The sequence below is a fragment of the Acanthisitta chloris genome, unplaced genomic scaffold (genome assembly GCF_000695815.1).
Source record: "Acanthisitta chloris isolate BGI_N310 unplaced genomic scaffold, ASM69581v1 scaffold15185, whole genome shotgun sequence".
NCBI lineage: Eukaryota > Metazoa > Chordata > Aves > Passeriformes > Acanthisittidae > Acanthisitta > Acanthisitta chloris.
This window is the reverse complement of record NW_008673279.1, coordinates 59,661-83,949: the sequence shown is the minus strand read 5'-3', so window position 1 is coordinate 83,949 and position 24,289 is coordinate 59,661. Positions and strand designations below refer to the sequence as shown.

Below are 24,289 nucleotides of genomic sequence, written 5' to 3'. Positions count from 1 at the left end.
TACAAACACAACTAGACTGAAATGACAGTAGCTAATAGCTGCTGGTTAGTTGCTTTTCACCATCCCAAAGAACCAGAAATCTAGTCCCAAAATGGATTGCACTGACATTTGGTGAAAAGTCAAGAGGCATAAAGGCTCCAAACCATCCACTGACCCTGGACAGAACACGGATAAGTGTGATACGGGTAGAAACAGAAATATGTGTGGTGCTCAAAAAATTACATTTCTTGGTAGAGATGTGTGTACCAGACTGCTCCTATCAGTCATGTTAGAGCTTTTAAGTTGCCCAATCCCAGAAAAAGCAACAGGGCTGTGCAAAAGTTCATACAGCTTCCTATAGTTCTTTCTTCAGATGCACTGAATACTAAATTTTGGGCACAATTAGAGATTTGAAGCAACATTTTGAATGATGAAGAATTGTTAAGGATATCACCTGTCCCTGTATACATAACAGACAGGCTTTAAGGAAATGCTCTCAGAGAGCATATTTATTTTTTCTGTTTTGAAAACATAATTTGTATAGAAAATTTAATTTAGAGCTAATTTCAGACATAAATCCTTGAGAGTAAGGGCTTATAATAGAAACACAGAGAAGACCATAATCGTAGACCAACATAGCTCGATAGGCTCATCTGGAAAGGAGCCTTCACATGTCATCTAGTTAAAGTCCCTTGTTCTACAGCAATGATGATTATTTTTATCGTATTTTAACAATCTAACAAGTTTTGGTCTCATAAAACCAAAAAAATAATTTGCAACCCTTTGCTACATTTAAAACTTACATTTTTCAAAGAGTTTGCGATCATGTTATAAATTCCTCCATCACTACTGGTGAGCATTCAGTACTGGTCCCACTTGCCTTGTAATTTCTCTTACAGCTATGAAGCTTCTCCACAGCTTCAGCTGATCTTTAATTTTCTTTCCCCCTAAACTCCCATGCATTTCTCCTTGCTAAAGTTTGTGGCAGTAGGAATGCAGCTAGAGTGACCGCTGCCATACCACCCTGGTTTGGAGGTCCAGTTCTCCTTTCCCATCAATCAGTAGAAGTTCTCAGTATAAAACCTAAGATATAGGCAGGCCTTAATGCAGGCTGCAGTCAAGCTTTAGCAATCGTCACAGAGCTCAGCTAACTGGGACATGCTCAACCATGGCAGCTGTGAGACAATCCCCATGGTGCTGTGCTGTGGTACTTAGTGGGCTGGGCAAAGCAGGGCAGCAGAGGCTCAGCACCACAGTGGTGTGGGAGTGGGGAGAGGAGGGCATGCAGCCACTTCTCATGTCTTGCAGTGCACCCCATCACCCCAATACTGCCCTTTCCCCAAATCCATCTGCTCCCCCAAGTAACCCTGAGATCTTTCTGCATTACTGAGGAATTGTATTTTCTGCTTATGAAAGCTGCTGTGGTTTACCCTGCACACACCACGCAACGCAGACATAGTGCTGTCAGCAAAAAGGGGCTTTAAATCATCACAGTCAGCCTTGGACAAAAAGGAGGGGCAGTTGGAGGGCCAGTTAACATTATCATGCTGATACAGGGCCATCTGCTCTAGAGGCTGCACTGCCAAAACTGCTTCAGCAAAATATCACTTTGGAAGTGATGTAATTATACCAGACACTGTGCAAAACAGACCCCAGCACACTCTGTGAAGATCTGTCATTCCCACTCACTCAGATCTTCAAAGACATTAAGGTGCCAAACCCCCACAGATTTTATAAGGGAATGGGGATGCCTTTCATGGGAGCCAGGCACCCAAATTCCCATGAGCCTCAGAGCCTTGTCTGCACCCAGTTTTTTTCTTCCTGACTTACTCATACTCAGCCTTGCAAGTCATGGTTCCCCAGCACCCATCAGCAGCCCGGTGACTGTATCAGGAACAAAGGTGAGCCTTATCACAGAATCACAGAATATTCTGAGTTGGAAGAGACCAGCTAGGATCATTAAAGTCCTTCTGGCCTTGCACAGGACAGGCCCAAGAATCACACCAAATGCCTGACAGCATTGTCCAAATGCTCCTTGAACTCTTTCAGGCTTGGTGCTGTGAAAGTGATGGTGATCCAGTAAGGGAAACAGATTGGTTTTTTGGTAGACTCAGCAATCCCAGTGGCCTGGGAAAGATTTTCTAACACAAGCAAAGGGCTGCAAAGAGAGAAAGGTGCCATCAGGAGATCCCTGTCTGTTCTTACCCTCTTCAGCTTGCGAATGAAGAGGGTCAACAGGAGCCAGAACAGTGTTGCAGCCACACAGGTACAGGTCAGGGTTATCAGCTCCAGGTTTGACCTCTCCGGTATGCCTGGGAAAATCAAGTGGCAAACATTTTAGAAAATGACCTGTAAGCAAGGGCACTTTATGTTTCTTTGCCAGTAAAACAAAATAGCAGGAAGGACCAGCTTCTTTTCAATGGGGTATTAATCTCTGTTTGGACTGGCTCATAGAGCCTAAAAAAAAAAAGGTCTCCCCCAGCCTCAGGAGCAGACAGGGCTGCATGAAGGGAATGGCTCTGCTGGGCCTTTCCAAGGGGCAGTGCTGTGGTATGACAGCTGCTGATAATGTGCAGGAGAAGCTCCAGGGAGGACTTGTGCTGCTGTAGGCACAGGCGAATCCAAGTGTGACCCAGGGCATGCTGCAGTGCTGCTGCTTGGGGTTTGCTATTCAGGACATGATGCCTTTCCTCTGACACTGGTCAGTGAGCTCTTCCCTGCTGATGGCTGAGTCCTGCAGCCTACACCTCCATCCCAGCCACGCTGGAAACCCACCAACCTTCACCAAAATCCTCAGTGGGGGAGAGCTGGGGGTTCCCTTTGGAGGCCTGTGGTGCTGCCAGAAGGAGTTCATGAGCTCTTCTTCCCATGGCCTTGATAGATCTGATCTGGCATCTGTGAGTTCAGTTCATCCAAAGCATGACACAGGGGTCCTGAGCCCTATTCCCACTGGGCAGAAACCCAGGGTGTATGGCCTAGTACTCCCTTCAACCCACTGGTCCTCCCACAGGCTCTGTGCCCTCGGGTCTTCTGCTGGTCACAGCAGCAGCACAGGGCCAGGCTCCCTGAAGGGACACAGGACCTTCTCCTTTCCCAGAAGCACCCCACAGAACCCAGAAATTAGGGAGCTGGGAGAGCTCTCCAAACTAGGGAACAGATTAAGGACAGAAAAGGAAAAACAAAAACAACTGAAAATGGAGCAGCAAGAGAGCATGAACATTAGAAAACTGGAGAGTATTAGAGCCCACTGACAGATCTTAAAAAAAGCCCCAAAATAAAATTCACTTCAGACTGCTATTTAGGGATTTGTAAAATAGTTTCAGAGAAGTCTGTTTTGCAAATCCTGTGATAGTGTCAAAATCTCACACTTCCCACAATATGTTTTCCATCTGATTGGTAGCAAATGCAAAAAGAACCCTGATGCTCTGCCTTTTATTCTGATACACCCTCTAGAGAGGGAAAATGAGAGGACGAGGAGGAGTAATTCTGAACATGATTTCACAGTAGTTTTGTCAACTGCACTTGCAGAGTTTCAGAGCCTGGCAGCTCAGTGTTACTCCTGACACATGAAAAAGAGATGATTAATGTCTCACTGGTGAGTTTACTGGGTAATCCAGAGGGATGTGCTGCCTGGTTTTAGGCAACGCTGCAGAGCTTTGTTCAGAGGTTGTATTGCTTCCTGTAGCTGCAGCTTAATTAGCATAATATCTGCCCTCCCTAAAGATGATAATCAGCTTTGCATTCATGCCCCATATCTAAGATCCCTCTGGCATGTCCATTCTGGAGCTTTGAGAATAATCAAGGAAAAATATGACTTCAACTACAAATGGAGATATAAAGTATCCATTCTCCAAAATACCTAGAGTGTTATTTTTTTACAAGTGTTTTTTAAGTACTTCACTTAGATATGGAACGTAGTGATGGCATAATACAGCCTAATGCAGCTTGCCTATTCTCTGACATCAGCATTTCCTTTTACATACGGATACTCTCCTCTTGCTTCTGAGCAGCAGCACCTGCACAGATGGTGAGTAATAGTTTCTGACATTTCTTCAGCAGAGCCTGGAGAGGCTGAAGGTTCATTTGTTGCCTCTGCTTCATATGGCAGGACACAGAAAACCCATGAGGTATGGTACAGCCAGTCCTGGGGTGGAAGACAGCAAGTCTCTAAGCACTACAGTATGTTGTCCAGGAGTTACGTGCTGTCTTTGAAATGTTTGAGCAAATCTAGGCAACCAGAAAGCATTTCTCTGAGCTGGGATTGGGCTGGGTTATCAAATGCCAGATTCCTAGTCTTGCTAAAAGCCTTGAAGTCAGAGCTGCCAGAGTGTCTCTCAGCTGGACAGAAAAAGGTTTGATTTTAGGCAGAACAGGCAAAAACATTCAGAAAAGGCCCTAGGATTAGCAGAGTCTGGTGAGGCTGCAAGCACAACTAAATCCCTCTTTCTGCCTGGTAGCACAAGATTTCTAGCTTCCCCTTCCCCTCCCAGACCTTTACTCACCAGACACCTCACTAGACAAAGACTTTCCCCTGTGTGAAGCTCTGTCCCATCTGCCAGACTCACTGTTGCAAGCAGCAGTCCCCTTCCTGCCCAGAGCCCCTCCAAAAGTCCCCCCCTACCATCCCATGTCTCTGTAGCACTGCAAAGGGGTGAGGAGGGGGCAAGTGAAGTGCCACCAGCAGCAGCTTCTCTCTCTCAGTAGTGACAAGAGCCACCAGAACAGTGCAGGCATGCCAGGATGAAAGCCTGGATTAATGTGCTGATCCTTCCAGCTAGAAACTCAAGCCTTGGGTTGGCATAGGCTTTCTCAGTAGGAACTCAGCATTAAACACCTAAACACTGAAGTGCAGCTCAGGTATCTATCAGGGGAAAAGCAATACCTGGGGCAACGACACTGCTGCAGCCAAAGCATCCCTCACCCCACCCCAGTGGCATCTACCCTGCTTAATCCATGTGATCCCACGATCCTGTGGGTGCAGTGCTGCACTGGGATGGGTGTTCAGAGATGCTGAGGAATTTCTGTCCTTGGAGGTTGTCATAACCTAGCCAGACAAAGCAATCACTGACTGTTTACACTGATGTACTGTTGGTGATGACCCTAGTTTGAACTGAGGTTGAACTAGAGACTGCCAGGACTCCCTTCCAACCCTCTTTGGTGTATGTCTGAGGTAACAGGAGTCTTAAGTGTTCCCTGATGTTAACTTTTTCTCTTACGGACGTAAGACATAACCCAGGATGAACTTTGTTTAGTAGCTGAGAGAATTTCAGTTAAGCTTCATGGAGAAGTTCCTGATGGCTTCAGAGTGACCCAAAATGCAAAACAACTTTTTGAGACACAAAATCAGAAAGGTTAGGTAGGTAGGTAGGTAGGTAGGTAGGTAGGTAGGTAGGTAGGTAGATAGATAGATAGATGAATGATAGGCAGAAAGTTATTTTTAAAAAGTTATTTAAATAAAATTTATTTTAAAAGCAAATATCATTTGTCAGACACTATAGTGTCAGAATAGTTCAATGAGTACTTAATAAATGCGATGCTTTCCTTTCCATCAGCAGGGTCACATTGGGATATTGAACATCAGCTTTAAGACAGAACACATTGCTAAATTCTTCTCAGTGGAAGTAGTAGGGCAAGAATTTCATAGCAAGTCCTCCACTCTACGAGCAGGGTGACCCCCAAAAGAAAGCTGCCTAAGAGCCTGTGTTCCCCATGTGCCCAGCAGCATGTGTCCCAGGCTTTTAGGGATACAGTCCCCTCCACTTGCTGGGTGCTCTGCCACCCATTTGCTGTTTCTGTTCCATCCTTACAGATTTACTGCCTCTTCAGTGCTTCAGCCTAGGGCAAGTGGAGAGCTTACTCTGACAGGCCCACAAACAGAGCCCCTCTGCTCCTCAGACAGCCCAGCAAGCCCTGCTTCCAAACCAAACACAGGCCGCGATTATTTAAAGACATCCCTTTGATTCCACCATCCATTCATCCCTCTCGGATACAAAAATAACACATTGTTTTATCTGTGAGTATAATAATGTTTTCTCAGAGGAAATAAAGAGAGCAGACAGTTTCCTTCCTGACTCATTCACAAACTACTCTTCCAATCTGCTAAACACCGCCATCAACATGAGGCATTGCTCCACTCCCTTTGATCTGCAGCCCCATGTTCGAGAGCTGCCGGGATGGAGGGAAGGCTCTGGTGCTCACGGTGGCAGGCACAGGGTCTGTGTTTCTCAGAAAGGCAAGGAAGTGGCAAAGCCTAGAAAGAGCCCCACATTCCAGCCCTGATCTCGCCGCTCTGGGTTCAGGGATGAGGTGAGAGGCTGCCATTCCCTGGGAGAGGGACAAACACTCCAGATCAGTGTAGGAATGAGTGAACAAACCTCCAGTGACATCCCTGGATATGGTAGGAAGAGAAAGGGTAGAAAGGCAAACTATCTCTCTTTTTATCACCCAGTCTCAAAGCCATACATTTTAACATGGTAGTCTTCATCTCCTGTTTATTTAAGAGCTCCCATAGGAGTCCCAGAAGAACATTGCCAGTGGTCCTTCAGGACATGTAACAAGAGAAAGAGCCTTCCTGGCTGCTCTCTTTTCTCTCCTCTGGACTGGGAGATATGACTCCCTAGAAGCCATCTGACAGAATGCTTGTTGTTATAATAAATAGCCAAGCTGCAATTATATTAAAAATCAATACAATAATGAATTATATTGTCCAGGACTATCAATTAGTAGGATACACTGGAGGGCAAGCACTTAGGCACAAGCTATTCTTTCAGCTATTACAGAAGCTGTAAAAAACTTAGCATTATCAAGGCACTTCGAGGGAGGTGATTCTGCCCCTCTGCTCCACACTCATGAGGCCCCATCCTGGAATGCTGCATCCAGCTCTGGGGCCTCCAACATAAGAATGAAATGGGCCTGTTGGAGTGAGTCCAGAGGAGGCCACTAAGTTGATCAGAGCCTCTCTCCTGTGAAGACAGGTTGAGAGAGTTGGGGCTGTTCAGCCTGGAGAAGAGAAGGCTCCAGAGAGACCTTGTATCAGCCTTCCAGTACTTAAAGGGGGTCTATGAGAGAGCTGGAGAGGGAGTTTTTACAAGGTCATGGAGTGATGGACAAGGGAGAATGGTTTCACACTGGAAGAGAGTAGATTTAGATTAGATATTAGGATGACATTTTTTACTGTGAGGGTGGTGAGGCACTGGCACAGGTTGCTCAGAGAAGTTGTGGATGGCCCATCCCTCAAAATGTTCAAGGCCAGATTGATTGGGGCTTTGAGCAACCTTGTCTAGTGGAAGGTGTCCCTGCCTTCCACTAGAACCAGGCTGGAACTAGATGATATTTAAAGTTCCTTCCAACATAAACCATTCTATAAATCTATAATTATTCAAAAAGATATAGGTGTTTTTAACTCCTCGATTTCACCAGTTATGCCAGCCCAGATGTACATATACTTATCCCTGATCCTTTAACACAAAAACATCATTGTATCATCAACAATCACCATTAAATCAGACTGCTAACACACTCCTGGCAAAAAATGAATACTGATTTACCAGCTGTAATTGTCTTGTGCTATAGGGTAGTCTCCAGATATTGAGTAGTATTCAGATACATTTAGCCATTGTATGAGAACATCCACAAACAGATAATCCCTGCCTAAGGAACCTGGCGGTAGTTAAATTGTCTTCTATAAAGAGAAACTAAATGAATTTAGGACTATTTACTTAACACACACGGTCAGTAAAATAGATTATGTCAAATTTAATTCATACAGAGTACTGACTGATATGGAGAATGTCAACCTACTTCTCTTATCTCGAAAAGGGTATTCAATGAAACTGAAAGGTCACTAAATAAACTTTATTTTTATGCAATATAAGATTAATTGATAGAAGTCACTACCACAGGCAGGAGTCGAGATTGTCAGAAGGCAGAACAATGCTGGACATTTAAATGAATAGCAAAATAACTCAAGTAATGGTTGCAGAAATAACTGGATCATAGCTGCTTCTCTGTAGTAGTACCTTTGCATGTGCAGCTATCACTAGGCTAAAATCTTCTGGTCTGATTTCGCAGTTCACTTTACACCGAAAATAAACAAACGAAAATATCCCCAGCCTGTAATTTCTATGGAATTAACCTGAAATGGGAAAATGTGTGGGTAGGAGAGTGTTTCTTACTCTGTTTTTTGTTTGTTTTGCCGATACTAAATTTACATTTGTCTTCTACCCTGACCTGATCTCTGTTGGGTTGAAGCAATTCTTCTTTTTAGGTCAGTGTAAACATGCTCTGAGTTAGCATTTCCTGCTAGGCTTCCTTTCCAACCTGGTATGCTTCCCTTGCTAGGATTTCCTTCAAATTGCTGCCTTCAGAGATCACCAGATGAGTCCCAGGTCATACCCCTGCCCTTCCAGTCTGAGTAAGAACATCAGTCTGGAAAGCTTGCTCTTCCCATTTAACGTCATGCTTTACCTTGTACTGTGACGTATGCTGCACTCTCCACGGACCCTTTGAAGTTGGTGGCTATACACTGGTAAAGTCCTTCATCCTCCTCTTTTACTCTTTCTATAAACAGCATTCTGCTTCCAGGCCCTAAAATTATTCCTGTGAAATGAAATATTTCGCAATGAGAGGGAGATAGGATATAAACAAAAACCAACCCTTCTGCTTCAACTGCTTCTCAAAAGAAATTTGAGCCACAGACTGCAAAGCACAATGTTATCTGCAGGAAAGCCAAATATACTTGGATGCTTTGTGAATCTTCTGGAAATCAGTGTTTACGAAGCATGTGTGTGAGTGAAAAAGCTCAGTCTAAGGGAATGATCTTGGAAGCACTTGGTACTGTCTATGTTGATTAGCACTGTGCTTAGGCTTTCTCCATGTGAGCTCTTCAGCACGTCTTTAGCTTTTGGAAAATGGCAAGTCTGATAACTGCACTTCCAGGCATAGGTCTGCCCCAGGAGCAGCTCAACCTGAGAGCACTTCCAAAAGCCAGCTCCATGCATCCAGACTGCCCGTGGGCAGCAGACTCACTCCAAATCTCACTTATCCCTGCGGCATGGAACAATGGGCCCCCTTGCCAAAGGACACCAGATAGTGCAAAGAGAGGTCCCATGAGACATACCCTAAAACATAAGAGTTACCAGAAGTTTTCAACATCTTGTTTATTCCAGATAGGTCAACCCAGAAGCCAGCCTGGGCAATACTCCAGCAGTGAGAAAGAGGCAGGGAGCAGATTTGGCCTCAGCATTGCATGTAAGGCACCTTGTAGCCAGGAAATGTGCAGTCAAGTACACACTTGTGTTTGGCTCCATCAGAACTACAGTCTCATCAAAATGTATTCCCACCATCTATTTCAGGCACCTAACTAAAGTGCTCTGACCTCCCCTCTGGAAACATCTTCCTGGCTCCTAATTGTGTGTCTTGCATCGCACCCAAGTTAGACATATAACATTCATTTTAGAAGACAGTGCTCTTAATGCAGTGGTCACTGTATTAATGCAGTGACATTAATGACAATGATGCGGCCACTGTAAATCTTCATAGAACCTGGCCATAGATTAAGTTTAATGCCTGGGCTGCAAGTCTGCACAGGCTTATAACTCACTTGGAGAAACTCTCAGAGATTGTTCCAGTTGCCTTTATTCATGCTATAATAATGTCCAATAATGCAGGAAAGAACCATAACCACAAACTTTCTACAACATTGTTATTGAAGACTACACTTATAATTCCAGTTCCTTTGGACCAAACCTTCTTGAACATTTTTGCTGGGCCTGTAACACTAGCTCACTGTGTGCTTCTGATATGAATGTGCATGAATTTCTGTAAGAAAGATTTTGCCTTTTCCTCCATCATTCACTTCCACCTAAAATCTCCAAGGAACACTCCCATGACTGTGGTGCCAGCAGAGCTGGACATTTAGGCTTAGCTGATCTTTGAAGCCACATTCCAGACACAGTGCTCAATATCTCTAAAAGTTTCCCTGACACTGCAACATGCCACCTGGGAAGCTGTTCCTTTCTATTGCATGAGACATGGATTCCTCTGTGGTTGGTAGATGCATTTGGCTTTGGACACCCCAGATACAGATTTGGTTTGGTGGATAGCTTATGACCCGAGAACAGAGCTAGAATGCCTCACCACAGACTCCCCTCTGGTACTCCTATACACATCATGAGAGCTTGGTTTCCTCTCGCATGGATATCTGCTGGCCAAGACACCTGATCCTTAGGTTCCCTCTATAGTAAATAGAGGAAAATATGTTTCTCTGGAGATGACTCTTCTAGGCTGGAAATAGAGAACTCTGTTTTTTCCACTGACTCCACAGAGACCTGTTTTTTCCTAGACCTTCAGCCTGGTTCAGGTTTTGGAATGAGATGAAATAACCTGGAGCATCCATGTTGCTGCCTTCCTGCCTGGACTGCCTCAGCCATACTCCTTCCTTACCTCTGAGTACCAACACCAAAGACTCTGCAAAAGGCTACCTAAGGCAGGTGAGTAAATAAGAAGTCTGTAAAAGGTAGGTGAGTATACAGAGCTCTCACCTGGTTCTTGCTGTATTTCCTCATGGTTTTTAAACCAGGATATCTGAGGCTCAGGGATGCCATGAACCTGGCACTCCAACATGGCAGAGTTACTGGCGTTCACTGTCTGATTCGTAAGCTGCCGCAGCAGAGCTGGTGCCTCTTGAGCTACAAGACAAAACAACACTTATTTTACATTCTTGTAACTCTGCAGGTTTAATTATCTTCCCTACCCACATTTTACTGACATTAGAGACTGCTATGGCTGTTGTACCAACTTTGTTGGCCACTGAATTTATTTACTGTTCCAGTTTGCTCAAGAGCACTTGGTGTCTACAGAGAACTACCATTACTCAGAAACAGAAGGTTATGACAACCAATGAAGACCCAATGACGACATTGTTTAAAAGTTACATGACCGACCACATTTGTTTTTATCAAAAGCAATGAGTTTCACTTTTTCATCATCAAAAGAAACAAACTGTGACACCAAAGATTTAAACAATTACCAGGACACCCTTGTAGCATAGCAGCTCTGTGTTGCTGACAGCACCATGAAGCTCTGTACACCACAAAACCCATGAATGAGACTTTTATAATTTACTTACTTTAGAGAGTACAGTTACACATGGTATTCAGTAAACTCACATAACCTAAAACCAGAAATCATAAGCACAAAAGCATTGTCCCAAGGTCTTCATAAATTTTTTCACTTTTGCATTTCACATATTTGGCTGAATGTAACAAGGCCCAGCCAAACCACACCACAGTATTTCAAAAACACACTATAAAAATCATGTTAAACTCATCCCTGCATGAAGCAAAACAATCTCATCATCATTTCAACCCTTTGCCACCTCTCCCCTCATTTGATAAGGAGCCGAAGGTTGTTCTGACAAAGGTCAAGGCATTAGCGACATTTATATACATTATAGGATAATATCTTTCATTCACATTTGCAACTCTCATATAATTATTTCTGGTGTCTTGACCAACTTAAAGCAGTGACGGAGAATCCAGGATGCTCCTGAGCAGTGTCACAGATGCAGATGCTCTGCAGATTCCCTCAAGGTCACCAATTATTTGCAACCTTTCCCTTCCAGGACATTGCCAGGATCAGCAGTTCCTAACATGCTAAAACATACATTCCAAATATGAAACAAAACAAAACAAAGAAGAAACAAACTCTTTGCAAATATTTTCTTTTAAATTGCAATAGATACCAATACATCGGGTTCAATATCAGCTGAATTTCTGATATTCTCTGTTAGGAAGATTATTCTCTATCCTTTCAGGAAAACCAACCATCAGACACTTCCACCTCCATAATCATTCTGTTACCAGCTGTAAATGAAAACTCTCTAGAAATATTAAGCACCTATGTACCACCAGCTTATGCAGTGTGCATGAGTCCTGTAGTACTAAAACCACTTTTAAAGTAGGCTATCTTTGCTATGCTCTTACCCCTTGAAATTCATTCCAACATAGTCATGACCAGTTTGTGCTTTTCCATGCTGCAAGTCAGTAATTTCCACAGATAATGCTATTGTTTGTTTACAGCATAGTAGGCAGTTTGTTCTCTCTTCCCAAACAGTACTATTTAAGAGAGAGACTGTAAAATAAGTACTTCATCACATAGCACACACAATGACATAGCCAAATATATTTGCCATCAAGCCAAGAAGACTGCCCTGTTCTCACCGATACCTTGCCTTGATTTTTGCACAGGTCTCATTTTTCATAACACTGTCTATGAACAGGTGCCATCTGATGAATGTCCATGTATGTATGCTGTGAAGAACTCCACACTTCACATTTTTTATCAGTCCCTGATAAACACCCCAGAGCAGACATCCAAAATGAAGGCAGACAAGATGACACAACAAAGGCAAACCACACGTTCTGTGAGTTATTTGTGATTAATTTTAATTTGTTTATAGCCATACACTAAAGATGGGTTTTCATATTGCGAAAAACTTTTTTTGTTTAAAGCTTAAGTCACCATTCACATACTTTCAATAATTTCTCTGCTGCCACCAGCTGATTTTTCAAGGACTTGGTCAACCTGAGGATTATTCTCTTTTGCAAACCACCTGTTTTCTCCCATTCATTTTTGCAGTGAAGCCAAGGGCGGGGGGCAGTTTCCAATGTCCCGCTCTTCTCACTCCAAAGCTGAGGGGCTACCCTGGCCACCAGCATGCACAGTGTGGGGCTCAGTGCCCAGGGCAGCCCCCTGGACTTGCCCTCAGCCCTTCTGCCTGCCTGAAAATGTTGCCTTGCTGGGCCAAACTCTGCTCTCAGTTACCCCAAGGAACTTCATTGCAGGCAGAGTTTGGCCCAGAGGAGTGACAGGCAGTCACAGAGAGGAGAAGGTGACACTGGCATCAGAGTACTTGGCTGACCTGGGGTGGCAAAGAGGGAAAATTTGCATTTCCAAAAGCAAACAAGGGAAAAACATTACAACTTGTTAATTTTGGGGGTTACATTAGCATTCCATTCATTTTTGCCCTTTGTTATGATTGTGTTGTCTGTTCACTTATTTTTATTAATCAGTAGAAAAATATAAATACAAGCTTTATTTTTAACACTTAAAAAAAGAAGAAGAAACATAATTCACACCTTTCTCCCTAAATAATATATTACACAACAGAAGGCAGAGAAACTCTTCAAATCCACAAGATTCTCCAGTCATCTGAGGACATTAAAAGTGACATCAGTAGTTTTGATCTGGCCACCAAGAACTGCTTTCCTCAAACATTTCCAGTGAGCTTTCTTTGTGCCTCCCAACACAGACAGCCACATTGGGATGTTATGACATCCTTGCACAGCGTGGCCCTCTGAGTGCTGGCTGAGACCAGGCTGGTGGGACATCCACCCAGCAGTGATACACATCATTGTGATTCACAACAACTTCACAGAACAGTCTAATTGCCACATCTCCTTTTCTGACCCAAACTTATATTGCCTGGCAACTGGCTTCTACAAGTCATTGTGCTCTGGGCTCCCAAGGACATGGAAACTCATAACATCCTGTCATCACTGCCCACCTTGCCATCAAATGTCTTCCCACAAAATACTCTAGTAAAAAGGGTGATTCTGTATGGAAATTCTTCTGAAGACTTGCAAATGCTAAAGAGTGCACTTGCCCCATTTTTAAGCAGTCACCAATGACTTTGCTTGCTTTTTAGGCACATTTTAGGAAAAAGAGCCTGATCCCTTTGCATGAACACATTGTTTCTGGAAGCCATCGCACTAATAATGAACAAAAGAACTACTGTATACAAGCAGGCTATAGGTGACATTTCAAGATATAAATGATTATTCTTTTCTTTACTCTGACAACTTCCAGGTTATCAATTGTTTTCTAAGCATTTTAGGCTCCATGAAACTGGTATTATGGGGAAATGCTATTGTTTACCCTTTCACACTTGACAAAAGCAATTCCCATGTGAAAGGCAAGTTTAGCCGTGGGACACAGTCTCGATACCTAAAGGAGGAAATAGTCTGGTGAGTTCCCAAGCGCAAGAAACTGTCATGTTGTCACCCTTTATTTTAAAAGCACAGCCACTTTGTTCCCTTGCTGCAGCTATTTTGATCACTACGGTCTGTTTTGTTATGGCTTATGTAAATGCTATATAAATGATCGATCATAAATGTAATCAAAAATAATAAAAGCTATGTATTGTAAAAAAATAAAGTTATCAGATCTATTAAAAATAGTAACTTCTTCCTTATACAGAATTTATAATACACAGAAACATCTCATAGCAAAATCATGACAAAGGAAAAAAAAAGGGGGGAAATGCTCACAAGGAATTCTTAGGTTGCCCTTAATTCTCCTTCAGCAGTTTGGCTGGTTCTTAATCCCCATAATAAATCCAATTGTCATTTGCATACCAAAAGCAATGAATATTTTCAATGGCTTCAATTCTGAATTTGTATTTTAAGCACTGTATTAACTCACTGTGCCGGCTGAAATCTTGTCAGTTGTGTTAGTGTAACATTCCTCATTTTATAAAATAATTACAACATACACATTCCTGAATCTTCAGGCCGGGAGTGACACTCATACTTTTATCAGTAGCTTTTTACATTAGTGCAGAACTGACTTTAAAAATTGACCAACACAGCAAATGGAAGTCTACCTGGATTTATTTGGAGAAACATGGTTCATGTCTGTCAGTTTTAAAATCATCATTATTATAAATGATATGATAGCTCTGTGCATTATATCAACATTTTTATTTCTTCCCTGCATACTTCTTTTAGAAGATACTTTTTAAGATTAATGTACTTTAGTGTAGAAAATAATCTCAAATAAATAAGCATTAGAACTTGCTCAGCAGGTAATATTTATAAGTCCATCAAGATCAGATTAAAATAAAAATTATAGTCCAGTCAATCTCAAACTGAATTGTGCTCATTCTGCACATTCAAGTTAGCTTATTAAATGTCCATTGTTGACTGAAAACAGCAGTTTTTAAAGTTTATCAGTTTATTCAGCTTTGACACATTTGATGAGGCCGATATCAAAGTGGAAGAAAAGATTGATCCAAAGTTTTCCTTATCGCTCAGTAGGAGACAGCAAGAGAAAAATTAACGACATGTAAAATGTAGCACAGGGGATCTTCCAAACCCCAGCTTCCACGTGCCTTGTCAAAGCAGAAAACACCCGTCTGAACTCAACTGGAAGCTCACGTGTTATGAGTTTGTTTGCTATTCCTCCTATATTCAACCCATGGGGGAACGAGCACCGCCTCAGGGCTTGAAAGGTAGCAACAGTAACAAAAAATCAAGATGATATGAGACACCTCTTACTGTTTAATGAGTCCTTTAATGTTTTACATTGCTTTGTGTTGTACAATCATTCCTTGTGCTTTTATATTTGAGGATCCGAGAGTAAACAGCCTTTTTGTTGCAGTGCTCACCTCTGATTGTAACATCTTTCTTTTGAAGCACTTCTTTCCCCGTGTATATGTTCCTTGCTCGACAGGCATAGGTGCCAGAGTGTGCCAGGGAAACATTTTTGATGGTCAGAGTGAGGGTGATGGAGTACTCCTTGTTATGAGACTTTTTTGCTTTCGTTTGATTGTTGACTGTCCTCGGTAAAATCCAAGCAATGTCTTTGTACAGGAATTTGTTGGCCGAACAGGACAATACCAAATTCTCTCCTTCAATGGGCATTTTTTCCAAACTAATATGGAATCCACTTGGTACATCTGTCAAAAATCAAGAACACTTTTTATTTTATATGAAATGAATGAGCCAAAATTAACATGGCATATATTTTCCCCTTTATCAGGAAGTCTTTGAACTAATCAATGCTGTTGTCTTCCTGCTCAAGTCTGTAATCTTTCCTTTCATATGCTAGGCTTCAGCTATTCTTATAATTTGTCTTGGAGCTATGAGACACTTGGGTTCAGACACCAGTTGGTGTAAACTGAAGTTGCTCTTGGAAGTAATGAGTTTGTATAAATTCTATGCCAAGTTAAGACAGACTGGGGCAAGGTACCAAAAGTAGAACTATTTAAAGACAGCACAGTGAAAAATGAAATGAAAAAGGAGGAAGATTCTGATCACAGTTACAGCTTGTGAACTGCATGAGAGAAATATCAAGAAGACAGTACAAAAACACTGCATCTCATCATGCTTGGTTATATTGTTCTCTTGTTATTCATAAGTATCCAGATAAGGTATGTATATTTCTGAAAAATGCTTCAAGTCCTGAGAAATTAATGAATCTGCAATTGCATGACTTAGACTTCCCGTGGAATGGAGGTATTTGCCCTCCATGCATTTAAAGCATGTCAGCCACCCAAGTGGAAATCAGAAACAATACCCTCTAGCCTGGGTGACCAGCTGTGGTGTGGGCAGCACTAGGATGAAGATCACTTTGTTTAGGTGGCTTGGCAAAAGATATAGGTGAAAAATATTTCCACCTGAGAGAAATCAAGGATCATTACACTAACTATTTACTAAGTGTAAATATGACTTAAGTTTTCACTTCACAGCAGATAGTTCAGGCAGGAATAACTTAGCCGACAATGTCAAAAATCATACTTGAAAAAGCCATGTTTGCATTTCATTGTAACATTACTTGCAGCTTCCTCCACCTGGGGAGTGGCACAGAGACGCAGCAGTGTCAGCTGCCTCCCAGCTGCTCCACCTGAGGCTCATCCCTCCAGTGAGGGAGTTACAACACTGACTTCAGTGAAAGTAGAAGCAAGACCTGAGAGAAAGCACTTCCAAGTTTTACTCCTAGAATGCAACCTCTCTTGGCTTATTTGTAGCCAATATTCTGATAAAGTCATTTCCTTCTTCTCGGTCAAGTGACATCGACTTTGGCCATTTTCAATTGTTCTTTCACTATTAATTGCTACAGCACTTGGCTGTGAACCTGACTCAAAATCATAAGAAGGGTTTCTTCTTTCATAACAGAGAATTATGCCTTCTCCCCTTGTTTCTTAGAGCATGAACAGCTCAATGCTGTGTTTTATTCAGCTCCATTCTTACCAATGTCACTTCAGGTTTAATGTCACTTCAGCAGGGACGTGTAAAAAGTAGATCTCAAGTGACTAACATCCCACATATTCTTTCATTAACCTCTTTCCTTGATTGACTAATCTATCAGAAAGCTTCTCCCTAAATCCCTACATCACAAATTGAGCTGCCTTGCCTCCTAGGGGGACCATGAACATAATTTTCTCACTGCTGCCTTTTAAAGTTCTGCCAATTGAAAGTCTGGCACCAGTTGGGCCCCTTAATATCTTATTTTCCACACTTAACCTTAGTGTTAAACACAGGGTAAATGAGCTCCTCCAAGTCCTGGATTGAAATGTCCTCTGACTGTAGATGTTTTGCAGGGAGAGGCCTAACTTCTGCTGGTTGAACTCACTCGTTGTGCCCTTGCAGTGGGAGCAAAGTGTGTGGCTGCCATCAACTGTAGTTCAGGTATGTAGCCTGAAGATCAACCTAACGGAGGCAGCAACACTAAAATATTAGATTGGGTATTAAAGTCTGAGGGCTGACTTGTTCCACTTACATTTCATTGAAAGCCCCTTTTTTTTTTCTCTCTCTCCAGCAAAGTGATAAGAAAAACTTTAAATATCATTAACTCATCTATGAGTGACTATCATCAGGATCCTTTGTGACATGTAAAAGCACAGGGTGCCAGATTCTAATTTCAGTTAAGAACATGTTGACTGGAAGTGCTACTATGATGAAACGTTTCCACACATGAGGTACATCATATTTAGCCTTAGCTGCCAAAATGTAGACAGCTACTTGAATACGGTTGCTTTCTGCATGGGCAGAAGTTTACAGCCTATGGACTGACATAGGTTCCTCCAGAGGGCAATGCAAACCATCACCTTAAGATGAGTCAAATTGCAGAGATCCTGGTCCCTCATGCTTAATTATGAAGACATCCTACATGACCAGCTTAGGCTTAGATACCTAACTTTAAGACAAGTTAGATGAAGTGAATCCTATACTTGATTGTGTTAAAAGCATTCAGTTCAGACACACTTAAAACTAATCAACGGGCCAAAGTTTTGAAAGTGGTTAAGTATTTGGAAGAAGGAAATTGCTGCATCTTACTCACAGTACATCTCAAATTATTCTGATGTGTGTTGGGAAAGCCAGGGCAGTCATTAGAATTACTGGTAATTTTTGCTTTTGCAGATGCCAGTACTCAGTAAAAGCTAGGAAGAGCCAAGCAAAACTCTTAAGATGAAACTAAAGATCCCTGGGGACTGAGGCAAATGAACTATTTTTAACCTAAAAGGATAGCATGCCAACAGAATAATATAGTTGCAACTACTTTCATGTTATCAGGTCTGGAGCTCTTCCTCAGTGTGTCTTCTGTGAAGAACGACTATTTTCTGAATAAATCCAGGGACAAAAGCAAAATGGACAGGATTCAAAGAGAATCATTTGTTTAAAAGCTATGAGCTCCCTAATATATGACACCTCTCACCAATAGTTACAGGCTCGGGATAGCTAAATAATGTGGCTGGGAATAATGTAAAAGGGCTTTATTTACTTTAGTGATTTGAAGCTTCCTGTGGAAATAGCTCCCAGGTTTCCTGATGGAAGATTTTGTTTATCTTTGCCAAGCACCATCAGGAATCTCAAAATAAAATGCGCTTAGTGACATTGGGAAACCAGGGAGATAAGGCAGAGCTGTTCCTGTTTCACCCTCTGTAATTGCAAACACACCCATGGGCCTGCTGTGTGCCAGCAAAACAGCCCAGAATGTAGGGAACGGGGCAGGCAGGAGGAAAGGGGGCTACCACAATTAAATTTGGTATAGAGGTGTTGTTACAGAGACTGTTTCCGTATCAACAAGCAAGAGGGCTTTCAGAAATCACCTTTCTACATTGCTTTTATATAAGGTTCACAGCTACTTTTGAGTCTTGAACAAAAAAATGTGCATTTAGAAGTCAGTGACAACACCCCAAAAATGCCCTTCATCTGACAGAAGCCATAGGAAAGCTACTCCAAAGCCCATGGACTTCATGTCACACACCCTTAGGCAGAGTGTATAAAATTATATCACTCTCAAACCTCCCAGAAACAGATAGGCAAGTTGCACTTCAAGCCCAGAAATAATGAGATTTACAGTAACTTAAGAAAGGGCTCGTTCTTCCCAGGTTCTCTCTGCTAGAACTTATTTCCTCATGTTTACCTTTCCCTGAAGGGGTGGAACAAGTCAAGTCCAAACTATGGCTGTTGGGACAGTTTCTGCCTTTCCACCACCTTCCTAATGGTTTCTGCCTACAGAAAAGAGACTCCTCTTTACAGCTGCTTCACTGAAGTACGTGAACTTTCTCACCCCCAGGACAAGGCCTGAATGAGATTGCCTCCAAGGAAAGGGATTCTTCCTGTTTAGGACAGGCTTTGTCTCCATCTGCTCTTTGGAGTCATTTCTGGCTTACCCCTTTTACAGAGGGCAGCAGCTCCTTTTCCTACAAGGGATCATACTCTCCTGCTTAGACACTTCTCTTACTTTTAGACACTTTTGTGTGGTTCAGGCTGACTTCATACGGCGCCAGCAGACTCAACAACATAAGATAAAGTAGCCCCAAGCTGTCACACAAGACCTGAAGTATTGGTTTTGGACTCATCAGAAGGAAATACTTTGCAGTGTCCTGTTCACATCCATCAGCATTTAAGGATCTCAATTTTTTTACTCCTCCAGTGTGTGTTTTAGCAAATGCTGGACAGCCATGGCAGTTTGATCTCAGCCTGATGGAGGAAAATTATGGTTACACCACACAGGCCCAACTGGTGCACTGTGTGTGCAAAGCAAGAAAGAGCCTAACTGGATTTTTGTAAAGACAAAACAGCAGTATTGTTTAAACTGCCTTCAATCAATGCAAGTGAGTGGCAGTGGATGATCAGTTCCAGGAACTCAATTAACAAATGCGTTTCAGCTTTACCATCCTATAAAGAATGTTTGCCACCACTCGAGGTATTAAGAATTTCCAAGCCATAATAAAGGTGCCACTCCTCTCTCTGAAGACCAGCCAATATAAGGCTCTTTGAAGGAAAGTCACAATGTTCTGCATGTTCTCATGCAAGCTTTGGTATCAAGAAGAAGGATTTCCTTCTATCTTTGGTTAAGATCTAAGAATGTGAGATCTGAGTAAGGAAACTAATGCCTTCATGTCACTGCACTAAAATACCTGAAACCACCATCAAAACTTTGACCAGGAGATTTAGGTACAGCAAATGGGACCTATCAAAATACAGCTTCATTTGGTTTTGGGATCTTCTGGCATTTTGAAAACTGAGGAGTAAGAGTTAGAGAAGGCCAAATTCAGCATCTTGCACATCAAAGGAGCAACTGTCTCAGTGACTGCTCGAAGTTCCATGTGAAGCCCACACAGAAAGATGAGAATACAACACCATTGGCATGTTAATTTACGGAGACCTATGTGTCATTGTTCAGCTTTCTGTCCAAACAAACACAATGTATGGACAGGGACAAAAGCAAAGCTGTGACTTTAGAGCAGGCACAACAGTCATCTTCAAGGTGGCAAATGTTTTTGCTACATCCATTAATAGAACATGGAGACATTTATTGTTTCTGTACTTTTAACAAACAACCTGCCTATGTGTCACTTATCTGTTCATATTTCTCATGCTTGTTACCAAATTTCTATATTTACAGATAACTGGCACGTTCTAAATGTGAAATTTATTATGATATGGAGCTTTAACAGCTGTAGACACCCACAAACAAGGTTTGCCAAGAGAAACTGTGCCAGCAGCATAACAGTGGATACTACAAAAAGAAATGATGAGTGCTCATAGTGGGTGACACTGTTTCAGGTCACTAAGGTGCTCATCTACTGGCTTAACAGGGAGTTATGATGCCTTCTGGGAGCTAAGGTCTGAGAAGGTGCCACAACTTAACAAGAGCACAGACTACTGTTCATTGCTACTACTTCATGTGGGCATGGGCAAGCCAGAATCTGGACAGATTCAAGGAAGACTATAAATTCCTGGAGGTGACAGCAAAAAGTATTGGTGCTCAAGTTATCTTTTCTTACATTTTACCAGTTAGAGGAAAGTGCTCTCCTGGAAGCACAAAACCAGTTTATCTAGATCAACAGAACTACCCAGCTGGAAAGTAGATCTGTGCAAAAGGACCTGGAGATCCCTGTGGACAACAAGCTCAGCCTGAGCGAACAGGGTGCTGCTGTGCCAAAACAGAAAGTCAACAGGATGCTGGGCTGCATCAGCAAGGGCATCAATAGCAGAGATAAAGAAGTCATTATCCACTCTACACAGCACTTGTCAGGCCACACCCAGAATACTGTATTCAGTTTTGGTCCCCTCTATACAACAAAGATGTGGACAGTCCAGAGAGGGTCTAGAGGTGCCACAAAGATGAACAAAGGACTGGGAAGGCTGCCATATGAGCAGAGGCTGAGAGAACTGTGTTTGTTCAGCCCTGAGAAAAGAAGGCTTAGGGTAGACCTTATGTCCCTGTTCCAGTGTTTAAAGGCTAGCTACAAAGAAGCTGGAGCTTCCATTTTACAAGGAGAAACATGGAAAAGATGAGGCTTAATGGATTCGAGTTACTCCTGGGGAGATTCTGATTGGACATAAGCAGAAATTTTTCACAATGAGAACAATCAGCCATTGGAATAATCTCCCCAGGGAAGTGGTGGATTCTATAATTTTGGACACTTTAGGATTCATCTGGACAGGGTGCTGAAACATCTTGTCTAGGCTGTGCTTTTGCCAAGAAAGGTTGGATCAGATGATCCTTGAGGTCCCTTCCAACTCGGTAATCTATGATTCCATTACAACTAGTCAGAATATTTAAAAAATGCAAATGTTGGTACACAAAATTCGGAGGGACGGGAGTGACACAGACATTTTTCAGAGTAGCTTTCTTTTCTTTTTTTTCCTAACCAAATCTAATGAGTGTGTGTCTACTCTTTTTTGATATCTCTCAGAACGGAAATAGAATGAGTTTCATTAAAATCACTCATCAGAATGATAGCCAAGAGAATGACAACAAAAAGTAGAAGAGAAAGCAAAAATAAAAAGGTATATATTAAAATTTTCTCTTTCAGCTTCAAGAGTATGATTTTGGTATTAAAGTATCTAAATATTTTAACTTTTTTACCTTTTCTCATCTTTGCAAATGCATTCTTTAATGATCTATCCTGAAAACTGCCAACAGCCTAAGTGCTGTATGAACCACTGCTTTATAAACAAACCAAAAAAATTCTTTTGACAGAAAACAAATCCTTTGTAACGGCATGTGAGACTTTATGCTGCTAAATCATGCAGTAGTTATTCCTCAAAACTCAGTGTGGGTTTTATTCAGTAATTCCTTAAGTAAAACATTTAATAACTTGTTTGTGAAACTGAAAACATCTAAACACATTTTGAAATGGAAAAATACCTGAAAGGATACTCATACGTGCAGCTAACATGATGAGAATTCTGTGCCATGTCTCAAATGACATCCAAGGTTGTCTTTCTTAGAAGAGGAAACAAAACGCTGTGGTCTGTACCCTGACACTTTTCTAACTACAAGTTGCCATAGACCCTGAGGTCTGTGAGAAGGCACCCCAAACATCCCTCCTCTAGCACCATGCTGCCTGCAGGCACTGGCATTGTTCTAGTCATTATGTTGTGAGATGCCCTGGTTGACAACAGGATGAGGCTGTAGACACTGTCAATGTCACACATGAAACTGGCTTACTGGTGTACAAAAATACAGCAGAATTTCACACATGGAATGACTGCAGAGATAAACTGAAATGGGGAGTTATAGATTGCTATATTTGTGATCAATTTGTGTCATGCTGGATGGAGGAATGGGTCATTCACCAGTTTGGAGTCCTTCTTAGAAATCCAGACCAGCAGCTGTGAAAAATCCTACCAGCATCAGCCAAAAGCATGCTGTGAGTTTACAAGTGCATACATTACAACAATTCTCAAACTGTGGTATATCAAAAAGCCACAACAATTATAACCCCAGGACCAGGAAACATTTTAGGCTCTAGAAGCAACTAGATCTTACCTGTTACAATAAAGCTGACATTTCTTTCAGATTTTCCCACTTTATTGGATGCCACACAGCTGTAGATTCCAGAAGATTTGGCTTCAGCTACAACAAGAGTGCTAGCGGTCTGCAAAAGAAAGATGAGGTTTAGTTCTCATTGGCTCAGGAAGTCAGTTAAAGATTCCCTTCTCTTTTTCCTAAGTCACCATTGGCAGTCTCACAATCCTGTATTTCCATTTGTTCAGTGATGGGCACCTCTGGGGCTATTTAAAGGAGTTGTCATCATATGCAGTTTTGGAAAGGGTAGAAGAACAACAGGAAACAAGCTCCTCAGGCGACCCTTGTACTATCAGAGACATCATAACCAAAAATCATTGAATGTGTCTTTCAGATTGATTTATCTCTCACTGCTGATGTAATGGCATGCTACAAAACATGAAGCATGACACAATGTGGTTCAGCCAAGGAGATAAGCAGCCTGCAGGAGAGCCAGACTGCAAAGCAAATAGGTGAGAAATGCCTCAGGAACTTGGATAATGCTGCGGAAAAAAAGTAGCTCCATTTCGCACTAAATGCATTTGATTTCTTTCATTTTCCCACATACATATCAGGTGAATAAGGACAGGGGAAAACGGATGTTTACCCATCCTCTTTTGCACTATTTCCTCTTCTTGGACTTAATACTTCTATTGTTAAATAGTAATAGATCAATTGTATCTATGGTATATTCTATCACCATCTTAAGAGATCCAGTACACTAAATATTTTCTCAGAGTGACCTGACTTGCAAGATAAGACCAGGGACTAGCAACACCTAGTGTGCCTTTAGCAAATAAAAACCTAGAAAATAGAAAAAACTGAGGTGTCATTCTGTAATGGAGCTGAGACACGGGGCATGAACATGGAGCTCATCAGTGTAACATGCTCTCAATTACAACTTGGCAGCTTAATTTTCTGTCTTTCTGTCTCTGTTTTACTTCTCCTGTAAAACACGCTTTGACTGAACTTACAGGCAAAGCTGGGACAGTGATGAAAGGAAATTATGCGGCTGCAGAATCCTGCTGTTTGGAATTATTTGGCTTTTCCAAAAACCTTAAAAATTATTTTTGTGCAATTAACACATTCTTTTAAGTCTGCCTGATTGCTCGAGTTCAGAGGCAAGCACAAGAGAGCGAGTCCGTGATAAATAAGGACCAGTTACCTACATTTCTACATAAACACTGACTGAATATTTGCACTGCTTCTGTCTCCTACT

General features: G+C 42.0%; 1 protein-coding gene across 1 annotated transcript in view; it reads right to left on the bottom strand.

Moving 5' to 3' along the window:
- The window catches only part of LOC103802422 (vascular endothelial growth factor receptor 1-like), a gene marked incomplete at its 3' end in the record, with an annotated part of 70,812 nt that overhangs the window by 1,311 nt on the left and 45,212 nt on the right, over positions 1–24,289 (bottom strand). The window contains exons 11-15 of the mRNA XM_009074892.1: positions 23,053–23,161; positions 15,428–15,718; positions 10,521–10,667; positions 8,446–8,577; positions 2,185–2,291 (exon numbers count right to left, since the gene is read on the bottom strand). Coding sequence (XP_009073140.1) covers positions 2,185–2,291; positions 8,446–8,577; positions 10,521–10,667; positions 15,428–15,718; positions 23,053–23,161 — 786 coding nt within the window. The remainder of the gene's footprint in view (positions 1–2,184; positions 2,292–8,445; positions 8,578–10,520; positions 10,668–15,427; positions 15,719–23,052; positions 23,162–24,289) is intronic.